General features: G+C 40.9%; 1 protein-coding gene across 11 annotated transcripts in view; it reads left to right on the top strand.

Annotated features, from left to right (window-relative positions):
* The window catches only part of ANK3 (ankyrin 3, node of Ranvier (ankyrin G)), a 208697-nt gene that overhangs the window by 124307 nt on the left and 60706 nt on the right, over window positions 1–23684 (top strand). For 4 of the 11 annotated variants that reach the window (XM_014940413.1, XM_014940414.1, XM_014940411.1 and 1 more), the window contains exons 23-29: window positions 254–326; window positions 527–589; window positions 7861–7984; window positions 9721–9732; window positions 10865–10967; window positions 17864–17970; window positions 21925–21957. In XM_014940413.1, coding sequence (XP_014795899.1) covers window positions 254–326; window positions 527–589; window positions 7861–7984; window positions 9721–9732; window positions 10865–10967; window positions 17864–17970; window positions 21925–21957 — 515 coding nt within the window. The remainder of the gene's footprint in view (window positions 1–253; window positions 327–526; window positions 590–7860; window positions 7985–9720; window positions 9733–10864; window positions 10968–17863; window positions 17971–21924; window positions 21958–23684) is intronic. The other 7 variants (XM_014940415.1, XM_014940416.1, XM_014940417.1 and 4 more) reach the window with 4 other exon arrangements.

The raw sequence follows: 23684 nt of genomic DNA, 5'->3' as shown, positions 1-23684 counted from the left end.
CATGCTTTTTCTGCTGTGGAAATGTAAATATAGTGTAAAACATAAGTGTAATATTGCCTATTTCTGTAGGTTTTTTAAATTTATAGTTCAACGCATCTATAAAAAGGAAAGCGAATAAGAAAGTTTAAAAAAAAAATCATATTTTGCTGACTGCGGTAAAAATATGTTCTACCTTGCATTTAATTTTTAATATAGCTATAGTTTTAACAAAAATGATGTCTGCACTCTGAAATGATTTTATTTTCTTTCACAGACTGTTACAGAAAAGCACAAAATGAATGTACCTGAAACCATGAATGAAGTTCTTGATATGTCTGATGATGAAGGTAGTAAAATAGAAAAAATCCCTCTTGCTAATTTTTCAGTTGTCTCTTGTAAGAAATGTTTGTTTAAAAAAACCAACCACCACATAGTATTAGTTGGATATGGTCTTTGCACATTTGTTATTGTTTTACTTTGATTGTTTTGTTGACATATTGATAGTATATGTTTTTATTTAATTATTTTGTTTATTTAAATCATGCAGTTCGTAAAGCCAATGCCCCTGAAATACTCAGTGATGCTGAATATTTGTCAGATGTTGAAGAAGGTATTTGTGCATTTTTGTATTGCAGTGATATTTAACTTAAGGCTCTGAAAATTAATCCTTTCAAATAATTTTCTTATTATCCCACTAATTTCTGCTTTACAATTAAGCACGCTTTCAACAATTATTTGAGCTATTGCTGATAATCCTCTAACTTTTTCTGAATTTCTTACTCCCGATTTTTAATCAAATTACTTCCACTTTCCTGCAAAAGTCTTTTGCTGCTGCTTCTATAAAGTGGGGAATTGTTTTATTATTGTATTTGAAAATTTAAATATTGCACAGAAGGGTCCAATATCAAAACTCTTTGGAACAAACAGCTGCTAGTGAAAGTGAACAGCAGAAGGAATGACTTTGTTGGTTTTTTTAAATAGTGATGTGAATTAGCTCTGAAATAGTTGATTTCCATTGACAGTGGACCCTTAGCCTGGAAAGAAGTATTTTCAGGGTGGTTTTTTTGTTCTGGGTTTTGTTTGTTTGTTTGTTTTTTAAAGTAACATTTCAGTCAGGACATTCAGTAAAAACACGTCAGGTTACTTTTGTCCTGAATAAAGAGAATGCTGTGTTGGACTGTTTGTTAGTATTAAGTAAGTACCTTGTGGCTGAGATTTCATCTGTATCATCCTGCAGAGAGACATGAAATGTGTCAGTGATTGGCAATGAAGTTTTCAGTGCCTCCAAGTAAGTCTGGTGAGCTATGGGCACCAGCAACCTGCCTGTCCCAGCTCACTCCTGGGTGCTGGGCAGGTTTCACCTGGCTTCGGTGGTCCTCAAGTATTTAAAACTCCTTTGGCAACTGCTTCCCTCTCTCCCCTCTATCAACATCCCCTGTTAGGTCAGACCCACCCTGGTTGGGATGTGCAGGAGTCTGTGCAAATTTCACCAGGAACTGAGGTCGTGGTGGGATTAGTGACATTAGGTGACATTCAGAAATAGGAAGGTCTTGAGTTGATGAAGAGGATGACAGTGTCCTCAAGGCATTTTTTAATGTCCTGATTCACTTACATTAGAACTACAGTTTTTTCTTCTCTGGTAAGAAAACAAGTGACTGGGTTCAGTTTTCTTGTGCCTCTTTAGTTAGTCTCCCTTTCTTCGTTCCTAGTGATATGTTTAATTTTTATAGCATTTAAGCAGTAAGGTGTACAAGCTATTTAGTGAAGTTCATTGTGTGCGGCTCTTGTTTAATTCATGCGTTGAGGCTTTTGGTTTGTTTTCAGTTTGTTACTGTGTTCCCATTGCTGCAGTTCCAAATGGAGAGTATTCTTACCGTACACCTGTGTTTTCCAAATAGCTCTCTTAGGCTATTGTACTGCTCAAAATACTGTATTGTTTTAACTGACTGGAACACTGATGCATAATAGTGTTAGTTAATAGAGCACTAACTCTTGCCATATTCCACTGCACAGCATGCGGCGAGGTACAGATGAGAAACACTCCTGTAGGGAGTCTGAATATTAGAACTAAAGATGTAAAACATATCTTTTAATGTAGGGAATCATTTATTTTTTAAGGCCAAATCTGTGGAAGGCTTTTATAGTTACTAACTGCCAGTTTAACAAAAAACAAACCAAACAAAAAATTAAGAGTGCAGGTGTAATACAATCGATCTCTTGCCTAGAGATTGTGTTCTGCACCCAAGCAGTTACTAGGGGAGCTAAGAGACTGGTTTACAATTAACAGGGTCATTTTCAATCCTAACACTGAAAGGGAGCTTTCAAATCAAATAGTAGGTATTTTATTAGCCTATGCTGAAGCATTCCAGTGTGCAAGGCATGCGATGAATTACAGGCTTTGAGGTAATAACCATTGGCCTGTCTCTTTTCTGACTTGCACATCTGTAAAGACAATATACTGATGCCCATCCCCACAACTCCTCCATGTTGGTAGGGTATTTATATACAAAGCATTCACATACGCCAGTTGAAATTAAGATGTTCAAGATGGTAATGCACTTTGACAAATCTCGTAGCCAGGGAGCTGATTTCCAAGTGAGAGAAGGGCATAAATTTGCCACCCAAACCTGAGCTCTCCCTCAGTTGGCTAACACTCACATCACCAGCCAAACTTCTTCAGCCAAATCTCATTTAATGATTTATCAACATGCCAAAATTCTCAAAGTTTCTCTCATGAGAAATTGAAGGCTTGGGAAGCAGAGTTTCAGAGACAAATGTCAAGGAACTGTTTCCTTGTGTCTATGTCTTGCTGTGCCCACTAAATAAGTATTTACATGGAAATTGTGTAACTTTGCTGCCGAGGACAGTTTGGTTTGGACTCGGGCTGGTTGGGAGGAGAGATCTTTTCTTTGTTTTCCTAGACTACTCTGGCAAATCTGCCCAAATGAGGTTAAGTGCTGGGAAACTGCTACACCGCAAAAAAAAAAAAGATGTGAAGATGATTTTGTGGGGAAAAACACTCAGGTTCATCTTTGTATGTAGCACAAAGTTTGAAAAAGAATATCGAGCAATTCCGATGCACACTGAACATGTGCTCTGCTTTTATTTTTAAAGAGATTGCAAATCTTATAAATGTGAAACCTGAGACAGCAAGAACTGGGTCTTTCCTCTTACCGTCTCCAGATGTGAGCTCACACCCCATGCCCTGTGCAGCTGGAAGCCCCAGTGGTGCGACCTGTGGCTGTGGGGCTGGTGGGGAGCCAGGAATCAGCAACCCTAAAGCACAACCCAAGCAATCTGCGGGAGGCCTGGGGGGAGCCCCCTCCTCTGCAGTCACAGGCTCAGCTTTGGAGCACCCCTCCTGGCGGGTGCAAGACTTGTAACCTGGTGGAGGATGCCAGAGCTCTGCTGTGACTGCCACAACCCCACAATGAGCTCTGTCACAACAGCCCACCCCACACAAGCTGCCGCTGCTGTCCCAGAGGCAAAGGGGACAGCAAGCAACGGAAACTGCTACAAAGAGGGGTGAGACGATGTGAGCAGTGAAGGGAAAAAAATCCCAGCCATAAAACAATTCAGCTGTTGAGAATATTAGACAGTCATTGTCAAGAAACACTTAGTTTTGAGCTTTTATATTTTTTTTATTTGGTTTTCAGTAGATAACAAAATTTTTGGGTGTAATTAAGGACAGTGTTTTAAACCTATTTAATGGAGATTCCTCTCTCAGTAGGATTAAGTATCATGCTAATCAATTCCTAGCAGATTAGACAGATGTCCTAATAGGGCATGAGTGCACACTGCCTGATCCCTGAGTAGGTGCTGAGGTGCAGCAGTTTAAGTGCATGTAAGACAGGTCAGGGCATCCCTATGCATGAAAGTCTTGTATTGACCATTTTAGGAGGGGTTGATTTATTATATTTTTATGCTCTAGAGTTTTCTGAGTTTCTTTGTCTCCATAAAATTTTACAGATTCATAAAAGTTTCAGCGGTTTGGTATTGGCTTTTCTCCATACTTGTGGGAAACCAAAACCCTGGCTCCAACTAGAAGCATCCTGCTTTTCCATCAGGCAACTCTGGACAAGCTGTGACAAGAGAGTGGCGAAAGCTTTGGGGATCTTTAGCAAAGCCAATGACAAATGCCCATTTGGATCCCAGGCTATGATTACATTTTGCCTGGGACTCTTCCCCAAGCCACAAGATGCCTTCTCTCCTGCTGCCAGAGAGCCTGTATTTCCCACTGGCCTCTAAAAAGAGAACCTGCCCTGTGCTCTTGCAATTCCTACCTGTAGGAGACATGCTGAGGGACCAGAAAAAGGGGAGAAAACATGGGAAAAGGTGATGAAGGTGGTGGAAGGTGATGAAAGTGTGGAAAAGCTTCTCAGGGAGAAAACAGTAGGACTGTCTGTCCCAGGAAAAAAGGCTGAATGAGGGATAGGCTATAATATATAAAATAGTGGGTGGCAAGGTGGGCAGTAATGCTTGCTGCCTCTCCTGAAGCCCAAGAATAGTGGGAATCAGTGAAGCCAGCAAGAGGCAGATTCAGTTTAAATTAAAACAGCTGCTCTTCATGCAATAGCTAATTGAATCGTGTGACGCCTTGCGCACATCCTTGGTGTGGGGAATGCAAAAAGTTTGTATCAGTTCAAAGTGTAAATGGAAGATTAAAAAGGGGAAAAAAAATACCTGTTTGTGATTTACAAACCTCTTGTGGCTTTAGAAAATGTACGCTCAAGTCACTGCCAGCTAGAAAAATGTCCCAGAGGACTTCCACAGTTGCATATTTTTATATTCTTCTGTGAAGTGTGGCTGCTGTGAGACGGAGTACACTAGGATGGATGGGCCTTTGCTTTGACCTACTGCTGCTATTCTCTCCTGGATTTTGAAGGGTTTCCTGTACTTGTGATAGTAATGTTTGCCCACTCTTTATGGGGACATCATCTTTCTTCAACACGTACCATTATGAAGGGAAGGATGGCACTTGCAGCAAAGCAATGCAGTCTTCTCTTTCTTTGGTGTTTTGTCATCGGTGTCTCACTTCTTGGGCACCTCTTTGTTGTTTGTGTTCAGAGATGAATTTTCTCATGGCTTTTCCATGGGACCTTACTCTGCAGGATTACAGTGTGCTGTGAGCAAACACTCTGCTCCTTACCTGAAATGCAGAGGATTAGGCTGTGGCACCTAATTAAACAGAGCGGGATTGCAGAAACGTGCACCACCCATTTTGCTCCAGCCTCCCACGATCACAAAACAATGTCTGGAATTCTTTGAAATTACCACTCCTAGATGCAGCTTTTCCTTTGATGAGAGCATTTCATCAGAGTAATCCTGCTCTGGCTGGATAAGCTGCAGAGCAGGATAACATCTAACGTATTTTGCAGCTCAACTGGAATAGCTTTTTATCATTCCCCACCTTGCCTTTCACAAATGACGCTCCTACAGAAAATGCCTCCTCTGTTCCTTACAGTGGTGCAACGCTCCTCTCCAGGTGGTCTAAGGGCAGAAGTTTGAGTTGCTCACAGTTGCCCTGTATCTCTGACCCCCTCTGGGCCACTTCCCCACCTCCCAGGTTTGTTCCAAACCCCTCAATTTTCTCTCTGGACACAAGCACCCCACGCTTGAGGCGGGGGGGAAAGAGGGAACGGGGTCGGCACTCAGGGAGCAGCGGGGGCTCAACTCTTCCCTGCGCCCCCGGGTCAGCACCGGGCCGTCCCCGTCGTCCCCCCCCTCCGTCCCGGTCCCGCAGCCCCGGGGATGGCGGGGGGCGCGGGGGGAAGGCCCCGGCGGGGGCGGGCGGAGCGCAGCGCCCATCCCCGCAGCCTCCGCGCTCCCCGCTCAGCCCCGGGATCGAGTTACAGAAAAACTACACCCTCGCAGCACCCCTATTTACATACAAATAACTGGAGTGCCTGCATTTATGTCACCATTCAAGAGGCTTGCCAAGGGAGGCTGTAATCCAATCAGCAGAAGCTTTAAAAGGATGTCTGCAGAGTGATTAAAAGGGGATTTTTTTTTTTTTTAAAACAAACCAACTGTAGTCGTTATTTTACGTTTCATATTTGCAAAGAACTTTGATCTGAGTTGAGAGGACAAAGATGCACATGTCCTAAAATACATACGAAGAGATCAAGATGTTAAGAAGATCTCAGTTGTTGTGTGGAAAGCGAATATGACCCACAGGGATTAGTTTGCTTGTGCTGGTTTGGAGATTAACTCTAAATCACTGCTTAAGGACTAATAGGACTAATAGGAATTCTTGGAAACATCAGGGAAAAAATTCTTATAGACCAGACTGGTGAAAATGGCTTTCCAAAACAGTAAGACTTTTTAAAGTTTAACTTAATATATAATGTTTCTGTTTCTGGTTTTTTTGAATGCTTTCTCGTATATTATGGACATTTGAGCTTTTAAACTGTTGCTTAAAATACCGGTTGTTGCTGGGCTGGAGGAGAAAGTTGTTCTGTTTGTTTGCCGTTTGCAAAGCAGTAGCTGAAGGGGTATTTTTAGACTTGATTGTTAGTTTAAAACCAGAGCTCGCCTGTGGTTTCCTGAGTTAAGTGAATGGAAACTAGTTTATACTCCTTGAATGAAAGTGGGAAACGTATAGCTGGGGCTGGGGACTCACTCACCGCCCACAGCACGCGGGTAAACTGCTCCGTTGGGCAACTTTTACACACCTAAAATGCGTTCACAACAAAGGAGGAGAGCGCGAATGCAGGCAAGTAAGGAGCTTACGGGGAGCTCTCTGCTCTGTGCTGTTGAGGGAATAAGAGGGGGGGGGAAAAACCACCCTACAACCGCAAAAGGCATATTTTGGACTTGCTCTGTCAATGCAGGAATGTAGGTTTGCATGATGTAATGGTATGCAAATGCTCCCAGCGAGAGTCAGCGCCCCGTTAACCCTTTGCGGCGTCTGCCCTCCTCTCCCAAGATTTAACTTTCCTTCCTTTCCTTTTCCTTTTTTTTTTTTTTTTTTTTTTTTTTTATTCTGAATCAAAAAACCCCTAATCATCTCTTTCTCTGTGGGTGCCCGCGTCCCCCCGGCGCTGGGTGGGCTGTGGCCGCCGGGCTCCCCGGGCAGGGCTCCTTCGGGCAGGGCTTTGTTCTGCTCTGCCCTCGCCCCCCCCGGCTGCCCGGGCACCGAGGAGGCTTTACCTTTAGAAAATCAACCTGGGAGTGTGAAGTAATTCATTAAAAAAAAATAAAATAAATAAATCCCCTCTTACGTTCAAACTTGCGAAAGTTATTGAGAAATACCTAGGGTGGAAGGCGGGCCTTCGCTTTTACTCTGCGTCCATTCAAGCTCCCTGACTTTTCAGTAATGGTAGGCAAACAAACTCTCTCATAGCCAAGCTCTCTGGTTTTTGGTTGGGTTTTTTTGGGTTTTGGTTTTTGGTGGGTTGTTGTTGGTTTTTTTTTTTGGTTTTAGTTTTTTTTTTTTTGGTTGGTCGGTTTTGGTTTTTTGTGGGTTTTGTTGTTGTTAGGTTGTTTGTTTTGTTTTGTTGTCATACAGAGTAACCTAACTTTAGTTTCTCAGCTCAGGCTTTTTGGTAAGGAAAGCAAAAGTAAGTGCATGGTGCAAAGTACAGAAGAACCCTGTAGCTTGCTCAAACGATTGCTCAAAAGTCATTCGTCATATAACTTTATTGGATTTACGTCAAGGTGGAATTTTGCTTCTTACGTTTGCCCCCAATAAAGTTATTTTCTCAGGCGGGTTCAGAGGGTGGATCACTGACGTACTGCATGGAAAGAGCCTCAGGGAAAGTGGGGGTGACGGGATTGATTCCTCCTTGGCGAGCAGGGAAGGGCGTTATGACTTACTAAGCACACAAGCATTTACAATACGTGGAGCTTCTGATTTCAGCCTGGCTCTTGTACTGGCAGGTGAGGATGCAATGACAGGTGATACGGACAAATACCTCGGACCCCAGGATCTGAAGGAGTTGGGAGATGATTCTTTACCTGCTGAAGGATACATGGGCTTTAGCCTGGGAGCCCGCTCCGCCAGGTATTGTATTTGCTGCTTCTCGTGTTTGCATGTCACCACAGTTACAAGTTTTTACAAACCAAGTGTGCTCTTTCACACAAAGCTGGAGACTATTCCGAAACAAAGTAGAGGGGGTGTACTTCTGTGATATGGTAATACTGTGTCTTTAAAGCATAGGTTCATTGCAGTTTTATTTCATATTATTTATTCATGTCAGCTTCTTATGGCAATGATACAGAAAGCTACCTATTCACTTTTTCTGGTATCTGCTCATGCTTGGAAGATCTCTGAGCACCTCTTTGCTAGCAGTTTGGAACTGGTCTAGAAACTGATCTAGAACAGCTAGCAAAACCACTGGTCAAATTGATACATTAGAGTGTTCCATAATTGACTAGGTGAAGAATGGAAATGCCAGAAAAACTGAATGACAATCATTTTGCTATTTTGGTGCTTTTATTTCTTTAAAGGGGCTAGTGAGTAATCCAACTGAGCCAATATTATAGAAAAATGCTCCCAAAAAAATGAAAAATCAGGTACACCCTAAATTGGTTGTAGGGTTTCATTTGACAGGGAATGGATTACATGTTATGGAAAACAGGCTAAAGTTTCTGTGAAGCTGAGAAATTATTGTAAACTTAATATAATATCTGACTAATGTTGATTTCAACTCAGGTGTTGCTAGATCAACGTTTTAGATTTCGTTTTTGAATCTTGCTAAAACCTGCACTGTGCATTGCTTAAAACAATTAAAGCTGTATGAGAAGAGATTAATTCCACAGCTGTGGATTTGCAATGTATTTACTGACAGTTGAATTGTACTGAAGCTAATAATTAAACCTCATAAGCTGGAGCCCTGAGGACTTTTTCCTGTGCTGTAGTTTAAAGATCTGTTTTAAAAAGTGAGTTCATTGTCTAACTGTGAATGGCAAGTCCCATAAGGTAAAGCTTAGATGACTACCCTTCAGTCTTGTTTGTTATGGTCGCATTAGAAATGCAAGCACGCAGTGCAAATTTGCTCTTTAGTAGTGCCCAGCCATGTTTTGCTTCACTTACAATTTTTAGGTAAGTTAATAAGTATTTATGGGATAATACATTCATGAGGAATACCAAAATGCATTTAAATAGTGCATTAGCTGGAAAATCAGCAAAATGAATTTAAAGGGAGAATCTTATGTCTTTTTAAACTTAATTTAGAAAGCTGACATGCTGCTTGTAAGCAGAAGTCGGTGTGAGCGAGGTCATCATCCAGCACTATCAGCTGTGGTCAGGTCTGAAGTGCTGTGGTGACGGTGGAGAGGGAGTGTGCTTTGTGTGCAGAGCTGGGCACTGATTTACCAGGCACCTCTTACTCATTGCACACATCTAAATTCTCGCTGAGCAGGTGGGAGAGCAGAATTTCGCGTTCAAGTTCTGTTAGGTAGATATGAGGGTTCAACCTCATTTTGTCTTTTCTTTGAGGGAAATACAATGTTTCCATGCTTCTGATTCTAGCAGTGCCATTACTATTTGTTGCTGCGTAACTCATTTTTTACATTGCACATGTTATGCTCAGAGGAGGCAAATACAGCATTTTTCCTGCGAAGTATTCTATTTAGCAAAAAGTGTTCTGTGGACGTATCATACTACTGATTCTGAGTGTAACATTAAGAAATAAACACATTAAATATATAAGCCATCCAGCCATAACATCTTGCTTTCCCCGTCTGATTCTTTGCTTTCTATTTCTCCTGTTTCTTTTCCACTGTAAATTGCTTTAGTCCAAAAGTCAGGTAAGACGGCATGGCATCGTGTTTCATCTTTCTGCTGCTGCCATTGCTCATCTTCATTTTATTCAGCACTGGAAAGTGACATGCTTTTTTTTTGGGGGGGTGGGGGAGTGGATCCCTCTGTTATAACAAATATAACTTGATTTCTTTATGCCCTTTATCATGTAAAAGTCTGCTTAACATATGCCAACAGTGTGTAATTAAAATCCCAGTTCTGCTTCCAGCACAAGGAGGAACATGTGCTAAGGGACTAGAAAAGTTTGATTAACAACTACAAAATGCATGAAACCAAGTTGTAGAGTTTTGAGTCTGAAAAGTGTTGCTAGTTCAAAAGTGTAGTATGTTGTTGGATGTTGCTTTGTATTAATTCACATCTTTTACTACTTTATTTTTTTGTCACGTAGCAAGCATGTCTAGGCCTGCAGCATGTTTTTAGCACATACCATAATGTATCTTCCAGGGTTAAGTGTAACACACTGCTACAGTGATTTAATTGCAACACATTCAGAATCATCATAGTTATTTCTAAATAGTCTCGCACGCACAAAATAATCCCCAAAGCATTGGAATCTGTATTTAATCATCAATAAGGAAATTTCTTTTCTTTCTTCTCTAATTTCAAAATTATTATCCTTTTTTCTAATGAATAACTAGGATGTTTGTAACAAATTCAAAAGTGGTTCAGCCACAAAGAGAACGCCACCACATAAAAGTTGCTTTTAGTTAAACCTGTTTCAGCAATCTGAGCCGTGTGGGCAGGTACTGTAACTTACCCACAGCTCCCCCAGGACCTGCCCTCACGAGTCTTCTTTTAGGATTAGGGCATGAAGACGTTTATCAAAGATCATCTAAATACTTGAATACATTTTCTGCATATATTCTAAAGCCACGGCATTATTGCCAAAGTAGTAAACATCTGTTGTGATTTTTCTTATGTATATTGTAGGGAAGGGGATATTTAACTATAGTTAATACCTATTATTCCATTTTTTCCCTTGTATTTATTTCACAAATTATGTATATTTTGCCATCTTATGCTATCCCTGGAAGTTGCATGTATTAATTTTTTTATTTTTATTTTTTTGTTCATCTCATTGTCATCTGCACTTTCTATGATAAATGGTAAATACAACAGCCTCCGCTCCTTCAGTTCGGATAGGTCCTACACGCTGAACAGAAGTTCTTATGCCCGAGACAGCATGATGATTGAAGAGCTGCTGGTACCAGCAAAGGACCAGGTACGTGCTTGTGTCTCTGCCACCATGTATTCGTTCTTCGTATTTATAGGGGCTGAGAGCCTGCAGCACTCAGCTGTGCTTGCAGGTGTTATTGCTACTCTCTTAACTATTGAAAAAAGGAGAAGAAAGCAGATGAGAGAAATCATGGGTTTACCCCATTGTGGTTTTGATCCTGCAAGAGACGGGCTGATGGGTCCCAAACCAAAAGAGTCTTTAAGGGACCGGTTATGTTTCTGGGTATGAGCTTGTCTGTTGAAGTGAATGGAAGCGTTTGTGAGCTTAATGTTACATGTATCCTCAGAGCGCTTTGATAAGCTGGGAGCAATGTGTTTTACACTGAGCAACCTTTGTCTGTCCTGTATAGCCCAGGGATTATGTTCGCCTGTTCTGCCTACATGGATGGGACTCCAGCTGCTGTCCTTGTTTTTCCACCCTTGGGAAGAATTTGGCCTTGTAAAGATTAAGCTATTATGCACTAACCAGTTTATGTATCTTCCAAACATTTGTGCAATGACTAATACAACAAAAGCAGAATCTTTTGACCTGATTATAGCGTGGGAAAGTCTTTCTGAAAGCGAATGCTGGAGATGATAGGGTACTGTGTGCTTCCTGAGTTCCTCAGCATTTTGCTTCATAGACTTGCTTCAGATTTTCAAATCCGAGTTGCTCAAGAGTTTCTTGATACAGAGAATCTGGAGATCTGTAGGAAAAATTCTCATAGAAATCTTTACTGGGCAACTAAAGGAACTGTGGAATGGAACTGTTGTTTATGTCCTGGAAGAACATAAGGTGGATTGTAGTGAAACAGGAGTTTTCTGCTTCAATTTTCACAGAGGTACCTCTCAGCAGCGGCAAGTATTCCTGCACAGGGGGGTTACTGATCTCAGAGGGTGCTTTCTGGGGGGAAAGGGTCCACAGAGCAGGACTCAAGCATTTTAAACCTTGATTGTGTTAGTCTGTGAATTCTTGTGTAGTATAAATCACTGCAGCTTTGCACACAGTCTTGGTAGTATTATGACAATGGCAGAAATTGGATTCTTTCTTTAGCAACTGAATGTTTATTATTAGGTTGTTACTTTCAAGGGAAATGCTGTAAACCTCCAATAACCTTGATATACAACAGCCATTTAGGGAGAGTTTCTGAACATTGCATAGCAGTAATTTTGTTGCTTTTGTTTGCTGTGAAGTCAGAAAATCTGCAACTACCGACACTGCAAACAAGAAATGATATTTCAGGGCTGAGAAACTAAAGTTACTTTCATACTTTCTGCTCCTGAGCCTTCATTAAGCCTCCTAGATATTATGGAAACTTCAGAGGAGAGGAAGTGTTCTTATGATTCTGGCCATTTTTTGTGATTGCTATCAAAGTAGGTGGCATTGATTTAGCAGCTAGGGTGCATTTGATCAAGTAACAAGACTTAAAACTAGCACTCCTAAAGAACATTGTTTAAAGTATGTTTTGTATTACAAAATTTCACTCAAAAAGTAAGAATTACTATCTGTACATGGAGGTGTTGAAGTGGCGCCACAAATGTACAGGAGCTTTACTTTAGGGCAAACTTCATGTTCTCTACAAGTCATCATGGACCTCTCTGCTTTCTGGAGGATCTCAGTGCTGGTGCTGAGCAGTAGTGTAGTATAAATGCAGTCATTGCATTTGTAGTCTTCATATTTTTGTGATTCCAGTTTTTGTCTGGCGATGATTGTGCAATTATTGCAGTTCAGCGTTGGTCCAAATTTGTCATGTAAAATGAAGCCAGGCTGGAGGCCTGGCTGACAGTCTAGTTGTAAATGTTATTCTAACATTAATCCTCTAGACACACTTCAAGTTTCTCAAGTCCAGGAGGGGATTGGGAATAGTGAAGGTGATAGTGGAAAAAAATGTAATGTCAGTCCTGTCCTAAGAGATTGGTAAAACCACGATCCCTGAAAAACAAACGACAGTAAAGTGACTAGCTATCTGCATGAAAAAGGGAGCCCAGCTAAAATTTTCTGCTATGGCTTCTGCAAACCTTGAAGTCCTGACAAAAAAATTGTCCATCCTCTGGAATTTCTGTGTTCTTCAGCCCAGCCCAAACCTGTGGTGGTAGGCTTTACAGCTCTTTGGGTTAAAGGGGAGAAGTGCATTTGCGAGATGGAGAATACCCCTGCCTCTCTTCTTCCCATCCTTCCCTCTGTTTATTACAGGGTCTCTAGATAATTTCTGCTATGGAAGTAGAAATCAGGGGAAAAAAAACACGTTGTGTTTCATTACAACAGCCATTTAGGGAGAGTTTCTGAACATTGCATAGCAGTAATTTTGTTGCTTTTGTTTGCTGTGAAGTCAGAAAATCTGCAACTACCGACACTGCAAACAAGAAATGATATTTCAGGGCTGAGAAACTAAAGTTACTCTCATACTTTCTGCTCCTGAGCCTTCATTAAGCCTCCTAGATATTATGGAAACTTCAGAGGAGAGGAAGTGTTCTTATGATTCTGGCCATTTTTTGTGATTGCTATCAAAGTAGGTGGCATTGATTTAGCAGCTAGGGTGCATTTGATCAAGTAACAAGACTTAAAACTAGCACTCCTAAAGAACATTGTTTAAAGTATGTTTTGTATTACAAAATTTCACTCAAAAAGTAAGAATTACTATCTGTACATGGAGGTGTTGAAGTGGCGCCACAAATGTACAGGAGCTTTACTTTAGGGCAAACTTCATGTTCTCTACAAGTCATCATGGACCTCTCTGCTTTCTGGAGGATCTCAGTGCTGGTGCTGAGCAGTAGTGTAGTATAAATGCAGTCATTGCATTTGTAGTCTTCATATTTTTGTGATTCCAGTTTTTGTCTGGCGATGATTGTGCAATTATTGCAGTTCAGCGTTGGTCCAAATTTGTCATGTAAAATGAAGCCAGGCTGGAGGCCTGGCTGACAGTCTAGTTGTAAATGTTATTCTAACATTAATCCTCTAGACACACTTCAAGTTTCTCAAGTCCAGGAGGGGATTGGGAATAGTGAAGGTGATAGTGGAAAAAAATGTAATGTCAGTCCTGTCCTAAGAGATTGGTAAAACCACGATCCCTGAAAAACAAACGACAGTAAAGTGACTAGCTATCTGCATGAAAAAGGGAGCCCAGCTAAAATTTTCTGCTATGGCTTCTGCAAACCTTGAAGTCCTGACAAAAAAATTGTCCATCCTCTGGAATTTCTGTGTTCTTCAGCCCAGCCCAAACCTGTGGTGGTAGGCTTTACAGCTCTTTGGGTTAAAGGGGAGAAGTGCATTTGCGAGATGGAGAATACCCCTGCCTCTCTTCTTCCCATCCTTCCCTCTGTTTATTACAGGGTCTCTAGATAATTTCTGCTATGGAAGTAGAAATCAGGGGAAAAAAAACACGTTGTGTTTCAACAACGGAATACAAAGGAACAAAGATCATTCTGGGTAGAAACTAATGTCCTAAAAGTCCATCTGGAAACTGATAGGAATTAAGGCTGTTTTGGAATATCATGCTACTTTGAAGGAGTGAACCAGTGCCTATCTGCATATTCCATTTGTCTCCTTTTGTAAAGTTCAGGCCTGTTCTGGCGTTCATGGCAACAGCAAAGTCTCAGAGCAAAGGGAATTAATTTTATTAGAAATATAAGTATACAAAATAGTAAGGGGCATTTGCCCCTTGATCTGGTTAAAAAGATCATCCCAGGACCACTCCTCCCCAGGAGCACTGGTGGACTTGGGAATCTAAAGAGAGTCAAACAAGCAAGATTTGAAACCAGCCTTTAACAAACCTGACTGCCAGCATGACACGCTGGGTGTTACAGAATAGTTTCTAGTAATTCCCTGAGAAGTCAAGATATTCTCCATTGTTTGCATTTGGTGGTTTATTGATGACCCTGTTCAACCAGGAAGTCTGAGTCCAGGCCATGCTGGGCCTTATAATCTGGCAGGAGCAAAGTTAAAATGTCTGTGCCCTGGTGCGTTACCATGGCTGTAGCAACTCAGACCAAATCCAAACGACTTTCTCCATGGAAGAATTTACATCAGCCTCTGAATTTAATCAGCCAAAGGCAGGATGAATCAGGCTGTCCGTTACATAGCAGCTTGCTGAATCTCTTCTGTCTGGATAAATTCAGCTGGGAGGAAGCATAAATTCTTCTGTTTGCTGAACTCTGATATTACACAGCCTGGATATTCAGTTATGCAACCAGCAGGATCCTTGCCAGCAGAACCATCGGTATTTTTATGTATTTATATGTTTGCCACGCCCTACAGCAATGCATATGTAATCTCCCTCAGTCCATGGGGGGGACCTGACCAAACACAGGATGGATCCTGTGATTTGATGTCACTGATGATGTACCATCTTCTGCATTTGCTTATATTGCAACTTACACAGGAAGATTATTATTTTTATTTTTTTTTGCCTGCCTGGAAAATCCAGCACCTCAGCAGACTGACAAAATGAGATCAACAGATGTGTGCTGCGTGTAAGAAGCATGTGTCTGGCTATTAGCTTTTTTCTACTCTGTTTCTCTGCCAAAATTATTGGCTGTAGGCTTTGTGCTTTTGCTGGCTATAAATATGTCCAAAAGATCTGCTTGGGTCTACTTTGTTAGAAAGGCATGCATCAAAAAATATAGTCACCTGATGTGCAGACAGTATCTCAGGACAAAGGAATAGACCAAGGAACCCTATGTACGCGTGTAAGCAAACCTACAGCAGCTTTTATCTAGCATAGATTATTTTAGAGTGATGGTATTTCCTTGGAAATCGTATGGCCCTACATTTAGTTTTCTGTATCACACTGCTGAAGGAACTTTAGCATTTTCCTTCTGTTATAGCAAACATGTTCCCATGTTTATTTGTTGATGTATGTGTCCTTGTGTGTGCCTGGACCTCAGCGCAGTGACACTGTTACGGTTTAGCAGCCATCTGAATGACAAATAGTAAATTGTGGTGTTCTTTTTAACACATTTCTTTGTTTTGTCCTATTTTTGATGATAAAGTTAATTACTGAACAAAGGAATAAATTTATTTTTGTTTATCTAAATTTTTACAACTTCTGAGACCAACTGTCTGGATCTTACGCTGTTGGGTATCAAAAGCAATAATGTACTCGGTATGAGCTCTTACCAAGTTAGATCCCTTGGAATTGCAGAGATGGCTATGGCTTTCCTGCCTAAACTGTGGCTCTTCAGGGAAATTTAGGAGAATCCCTAGTGGTCTATTGGAAAGAGAAAATCTGTCTTCAATAAACTAAATTATAATGCTAATTAAAGCCACTATCATTGCTTAATTGCTATTGTTTTAATGGCATTCATTTTATCTTTTATGTTTGATGGTGTATTTTGATGTTTAACATATGCAAGTTTGCCCCCTGTTGTTTTTGTCTGTGCTTGAACCATCAGACCTAAAATACATCTCTTCCAGCAAAAAGTATAATGAAAGATTTTAAGAAAGGAGTTAAGGTAGCAAAAGGAGGAGGCATTGAGCCACGTGCCACAGTGTGGGACAGATGGCAGAGCAGAGTTATGTGCTGCAGATGTTTCTGTTGATTGGCAGTAAACTATAATGTAGAGGGGTTTTGGAAGGAAACCTGGAATGCTCATCTGAAATAAAAGAAATGTCTGAAGAGAGAAGTTTTTTGGAAATCCCAGAGTGATGGGAGGATTGCAGGTTCTGGCCAACAACAGAGCACCCTCTGCTTGCTTATCTTGTGGAAGCTTCTCAACAGAAGTATGCTGATATTTCCATTCAAAATAATTCATTTGCACTGTCTCTATGTGCCAGTACATCAAAAAATTGATGGAAATAATAAAACCTCCCTGTGTAGAAGTGTGTGCTTGGCTCAGGTTTGACTCGAACCCACAGAATTTAATGTGAAAACAGCCTGTGAGGTTTTAGTCTATACAGACTCTGCTCTCTCTAGATGTGTTTGCCTGTAGGCAGAAAACAACCTACTTAAAGGAAACACTGACATCTTTAACACCTTCTTGGGTGAAGATTGTCTGTGTGTATCGCATGACAGCTGCTTGACTTAGTTTTATTGATGTAACTTCTGACAGTGCTTCTTAAATTGTTTAGAAGTTTTCATATCACCCCAGAGATATGGGCATACAGTGTTTGAAGATTTCATTTGTTTAATTTCTGAGGAAAAAAGAAATAAATAAAGTTACTCGAATGGCTTTGCTATACAGATAAGAGGATTTATAGCCTGGACCTTGTTGTGGGGCACAGGAGGCTGGAGGGTGAACGCGCATGTCCATGGGCAGCAGCAACAAATAAATTATGCCTCCCCTCAGTGTCTGTCAGGTGGGGCAGTTAATTATAGCACCAGCGAGTCAGCGCTTCACAGGGTTAAAGCTATTTTTACAGAGATGAGAGATGACAGCAGCACTCCAGAAAACAGTGTTGGTGGTGGTTGTACGTGTATAAAGACCAACTGAACCCTCCTCCCACCGGGAGCTTGGTTATGTCTTCACAGCTTCAATTAAACTCTCAGTGAAGTTACTCTCAGGTTCTGCTTGAATAAGGATCTATCCAATGGCGTGTTCTATTGGGGAATATTATACCACCTGTCTGTATGATGTATGATTGCAGTACAAATGGTAACATTTTTTTCAGTCTTTTTAACCTTGCACATGTAAGTAAAGTTTGGAGAGAGACATAAGTGTAACTGAAAGAAGTGGAAAAAGCAGGCAACTGAATGTTTGAAGATACTTAAGATTAATTTGTCTGTGGATTCCATGTTTCTCTTACAGGTTTTCCAGTAATTTAACACCTGCGACATCAGCACTGTTATGTGGAAAGGGGCCAGATCTAAATTTAATAGAATTATATTAACAAGCTTGTATTTAAGATGAGTGTTTTTCATGTTAATTCTGAATTTCAATTTATTCTTTTTTTATTATGTTTTTAAGCACCTGACGTTCCAAAGGGAGTTTGATTCTGATTCTCTCAGACACTATAGCTGGGCTGCAGACACCTTGGACAATGTCAACCTTGTTTCAAGTCCCATCCATTCTGGGTAGGTCACTTAGCAGATTTCATTTATCTTTAAATGTGGAAGTGTATTGTTAGCTGAAAAATACAGCTAGCTGTAATGGCTGATAACATGCCTATTCCTGCTCCAGTTGAAGCCAGTGGCAAAATTCACACTGACTTCAATGAGGGTGCTTAATAGCAAGAGTCAGTCTAAATTCTTGCATATCAAACCAAAAACTTGCTTCTGCATTTAATTTTCTGAATGCCAAAGCATTGTAATCCCACCAGCTTCTCTTTAATAGTCCTGTTTTGCTTTTTTTGTTGCTTAAGCTTTGCTTTTAAGTGTCATAAGGTGATTTTGTTTGAATTGTGTTAAATTACTTGGAATATGAAATCAGATATATAATGTTATGCTTTCTATTCTTTCATAGCAGAAAAAATGGGGGGCTTTAATTTAACCTCATTTTATTTACACATCCAAACTCTTGTCTGTTCACCAATATCTGTAGTTTGATTTCAGTGGTACTATTCATTTACTTAGGAGTTATCACTGTAGTTCTGGTGCTTCTTGACAGTACCACGCAGACTTGATTTAAATGCAACAGTAGTAATGTTTGAATGCATATTGTAAAACGTGCAAATAAATGTGTAACTGAGAGGAATCATTGCATATGAGATTGTCTAGTATAAATATTTGCTGTTTAATTTTCAACATCAGGACATAAAATTTCATATCCTTTCTAATTTACTTCCCCATTTTATGACTAATTACATTCTTGTAATGAAAATGAGCGCAGCACATACCAAAAGATTTCAGTTCCAGAACAGCAGCAAGTCCCACCAATCTAAAGCTCCAGTCCCACAATACATGTAAGCACCTGCTTCTGCTGAACAGATTTATACAACAGTGGATTTTTGGGGCCTGAGCTGATAAAACACTGCATATGGTCAATGCTAGAGTAGAAATGTCAAGAGCTGCAGAATGAAAAGCTGGAGTCTGTTGGTTATCGTGGGAAGGTAGGTCAGCAAAGGACCTCGGAGAGCTAGTAGTCCACCCGTTTGCATTTCAGCAGGATAAAATGTTGTCAAGCCATTCCTGAAATATGTTCTTCATAGTCACTAAAATTAAGAGGTTCTGAAGTCCTCCAGCTTCAAGTAGTTCATTGTCCTTTGTTATAATATTCTTTCCCTGATATTCAACTTAAAATTTCTTTGCTGAAGATTAAGCCTATTTCTTTTAATATCCGTAGTAGTCATGGAGAGCAGTATCTTACTGGTCTCTTAATGATGTTTTATATGTTGGAAGATGTGTAATCCTCTTTTAAAGACTAAAATTTCCCAGATCCTCCTAGGTGGTGCTTTCCACATTGCAAGGCATCCTTGCTGCTGTCCCCTGGCTCTCCCCTCTGATGATAGCTTTTTTCTAAAGCAGGATTGCTACCTCTTTAGTCTCACACCTGGCACACCTAATCTTAAGCAATGCCACAGTGACAATCATCATTTTGGTAACTGCTGTTTCTGTTGACTGATGTTTGTGATCTGCTAGAATTTCTTGGTTCTTTTCTGAAACTGTGCAGTCTGGTTATTTTTTCTATGCTTATGCTTCTGTGTTCGGCTTCTTCCCTCTGTTTACATTTGCATTTACTGTATTTCAGTTTACCGGTTGCAGACCCTCTTTCCATTTTAGCAAAGATAGCTTTTAATTCTGATCCTATTTTCCAAAGACTTCCCAGACCTTTGTTCTGTCCAGTGTTCAAATCATGAATGAAGACATTAGCTTAGTACCTGGCCCAGGACAGCACAGTGAATTCTCCACTTGAAGTTTCCTTTCAGTTTAACAGTAAAGCACTGATGGTATCTCTTCTGAGGTAACTTCTTGGGTGATTGTGCACTTACCTTATCTATACTGTGCCTTGATTTCTTACTGAAATACCAAGATAGTACTTCCTTGCATCCACTGGGTAAATTGCTCAGTCGAAGAAGGAAGTTAAATTCATTTGAGGAGAGTTACTCTTGCCACCTTTATTTTGGCTCATTTTTATTTTGGGGACTGGCGGTACTGGTCTTGATTATCCTTTGGGCCATTTCAGGTTGATTGTTGGATAATTTATTCCTAAATATTTCTGGTAGTTGGGATTTGACTGATTTGTCTAAAATGTTCTGGCTCCTTTTCATCATGGTACAAAATAGGTCTGATGCTTGCATCCTGCCAGTCCTCTCCAGTAATACTTGTCTCCCCTTAGCTCTTTAGCATTGCTCATTAATGGTTCCAACCCTCAAAAACGTATATTCTGTGGACACAAGATCTTTGACATCATCCACTTCATATCTCCTCCCTTTGTACATCAGTCCTCCCTAGCACAGAGTTGCCCAGAGGGAAAGGGCTGCAGACCTGCAGCAGTGGAGCAAACTGTGGGGCTGTAGGGGTGGGAGAGGATCTGAGCACCAAAATATTCTCCAAACAGGTGTGGCTTTTCTGACCTGTCACGTTTCTCATTTGAAATGATGCAGTGATGACTGGGTTTCTTTGTTAGGAAAAAAACCTCATTTGTTTATTTTCTTTTCAATTGTGGCCCCATATTATAATGTGATACTGTTTGGTTTTCCCTGTTATCTTCATTTAGGGGCAATCAACAGATGTTCCTATCACATCTTCCAGTACCTCAGCACATCTGACATGCAGAGGATCATGACTTTCACTTCTCTTCTGCCAGGCTTTTTCTGAAAAGTCACTCCTTTTTCTGCTTCTTCGCGGTGCTTCATCCCCTGGCTTAGTCCCCAGCTCTCTTTCTGTGGCCATAGGCAAAGAAATGCCAGCTGGGCAGCCCTCGTGGTCCAGGTCGCCCTGCGGCCAGGGCCTGACCCCACGGCTCTTTGCATTCCTCATCCTCCCCCGGGCCCTGCAATGTGCTCCTCTGCAGTCGCTCCCCCGGGTTGCTCTTTTCCCCCATTTCCCCACCGTCAGAAGAGAGCATCAACGTTTGTTCCCGCTTCTTCACTGAGGCAGAAGGGGAATTTTGGGAGCAGGATGTGGAGATCCAGCAGTGTATCAGTGAAAGAGGAAGAAAGAAGGAATTATTGGCAGTAATTTCGACTCTTCTGGTTTTTCCTTTTTTTAAGCCAAGATAATGTTTTATGTTTTTCTTTCTGAGTTCAGATAAGTTGTTTTGCCAGCATATATTTTGAACAGGGTCCATTGTAAGCAGCACGCTGAAATGTGTCATGAATCTTGAGGCCTCTGGAAGGGTAGAGACCCTTCACCAAAATGACCTTCGGCTTTCAGATGGGAGCTTACTCATGCAACTTTCCCGAACTAAAATGTGGGTGTGCTCTCTTCATGCTGTCTTTTTAACTCTTTCATCTTCCTAGCTAAAAGAAAGAAATTACTGCATTACACTGCCTACCATATTGAGAAACTCAGAAATACTGGATCCAGTCTTGCAATGTGGAAAACATCAGATTAATTATAGTTTACTCCAACCTCCTGTACACCCAGAAAAACTCATTTTTGAAAGCAGTGTAATGAATAGCGAGGACCAATACTCCCTTCAAATCTCCTGTCATACAGATCTAGACATTATACTTGGGAAAATAAGCTGCTGTAGAAAAGTGCAAGAACTAGTTTTCCGTGGCACAGTGTAGCACATTCTGGGAATTAAATAAAGAAGTTGTGTTACAATAAATTCTCTGTTGACCTAAGTAAACTGCAGATACTTTTCTCCATGTGTTTCTGCATTTCTCAGAGAAATTATGGACTTGTGCTGACTGAATAAATGAACGCCTTTTTTTTCCCCATATGTAGCATATATTATACGACATAGGTCACAATATGCAAAGCAAAAGCCAAATAATTTCTAAAGTTGGCCTTCAAATGTGTTGCTTTTGTTATTTTTCTGATTGTTACTTTTCCTTTGCGCTTATTATTGATATTTTCTGTTGCTTGCCTCTAATTATCTTACATTAATTTTTCCCATTTGCTTTCTAAATTATTTTGCAGCTATTCCTCTCCACTTCCCCAGTATGATTCAAGGTGATAACTCTGTGCTTTCTGTGAATCCTCATTTTATTTTTTTTAAACTCTTTTCCCACAAAGTGTGTGTAGATGTTTGTAGTGCATCCGCCCACATCCTCATCCCTTCCATGTATTCAAGTAGAAATGCTCATTAGCGTTTAGCGTTGTGTTTTAGAGATCATATTGTAGTTTCCATTATTAGTGGAGCATTAATTTAGGCAAGCATCAGCTACTAATCTTTTAGATAGAAAGTGCATGAAATACTGTTTGGAATTATTGATTTAAATGGTAAATTACTAATTTGAAAACTAAACAAGGAAATAATTAATATGCTATTGACAATGGTGACTTCTATATGGGAGCAATATGCATAAAGGCTGATTTGCTAAAAAATTTTTTCTTCGCTGTGGTGTGGTGTAGACACCAAAGGTGGCTGTAATGGGCTGGTTCCTGTGGTGGGACATAGCTCATGGCAAGGGTTAATCTGCCCTTGCTGTGAGCAGTGTGCAGGAGTAGGGCTAAGCCCCAGGTTGCCAAGGCTGAACTGGTATCGGTGCCTGTCATCAAACCCAACTCAGCTGTCTCTGCATGACCTTGAAATGTACAACCTAAACGTACCTGAGAACTTGGGTCCTGATTTTTCTAGGTACTTACTTTTAACTTCCATTGATTTTTGTATTATTTTAAGTTAGCTGATTTAGGTGCCTAGAGATTTTTGAAAATCCGCTCTGACACACCAGCATCATTAAAATAGTTTGGATACAGCGAAAACATCTTATCTGAGAGCAAGCTTTGGCATTTTTGCATTAGATGAAAACCTCATTTTTTTATTAATTCTGAACGGGCTTAGCGTGCCAGCAATCACGTACATGATAGGCAGGTCTCCAAAACATTCTTGTACCGAGCCATCAGGCCAAGCCCAGCCTTGCCAAGCTCCCCGGGAGGCCCCTCTCTCCATTGCTCCCTGGTGCACGGACCAGATGTGCCTCCCCGGAGCTGCTGCAGCACCAGCCCTGAAGGGATGCTCCCCCCCTCTGCACTCCCACGTAGTCTGAAGTGGTCCCATCTTCTCTGCAGACAAAAGCCATGCACCAAAGCACCAATTGTAACACATTCCTTTCAGTGTTCTCCCTTTGGTGACCGAGGGCTGTGGGTCCCTGCTTAATATTTTGCTTTTCTTCATAGTAAATTTTAATGAATTGTCTTGAACTCTCTTCACAGCTAGTCATGAGCGGGCTCCTGGCCAGCTCTGAAGACCAACCATTGACCCACCCTTCCACATCCTCAGTGGCATCTGCCTTTTACAATCAGCCTTCACCACCCACCGTATAGAGCAGTTGCAGGGAGAAAAAGGGACACAAACGTGCTGACAAGCTAATAGTGCTCAGTGAGCGGAGGGGAGAGGGAACCCCAAAGTGTGGTGTCTCTGCTCGTTACAGCCTTTTGTTAGCAAACAGAAAAGTGTTCCAGTCAACAGATTTTACAGACATCTAAAATCTTGTGATCTGTAAATCTTAACATAATTTATATACTCTATAATTTAAAGATTGAGCATATTGTTCTCGACACATGTATCTAATATTTGTAGAAAGCATTTGGTTAGCCATTCAGCAAAGATCCTGTCCCACTGAAACAGTTCCTCTTATGAGGGATTGGGGTACCCTAGTGGCAACGTTTGGATTTGTTCAGTAGTGTACAGAGTGTTTATCTAGGAGAGAAATGTGGATACAATTTATTTGTATGAA

This window comes from Calidris pugnax, unplaced genomic scaffold (genome assembly GCF_001431845.1).
Source record: "Calidris pugnax isolate Ruff unplaced genomic scaffold, ASM143184v1 scaffold39, whole genome shotgun sequence".
NCBI classification, from domain to species: domain Eukaryota; kingdom Metazoa; phylum Chordata; class Aves; order Charadriiformes; family Scolopacidae; genus Calidris; species Calidris pugnax.
This window is presented reverse-complemented; position numbering and strand designations above follow the sequence as displayed.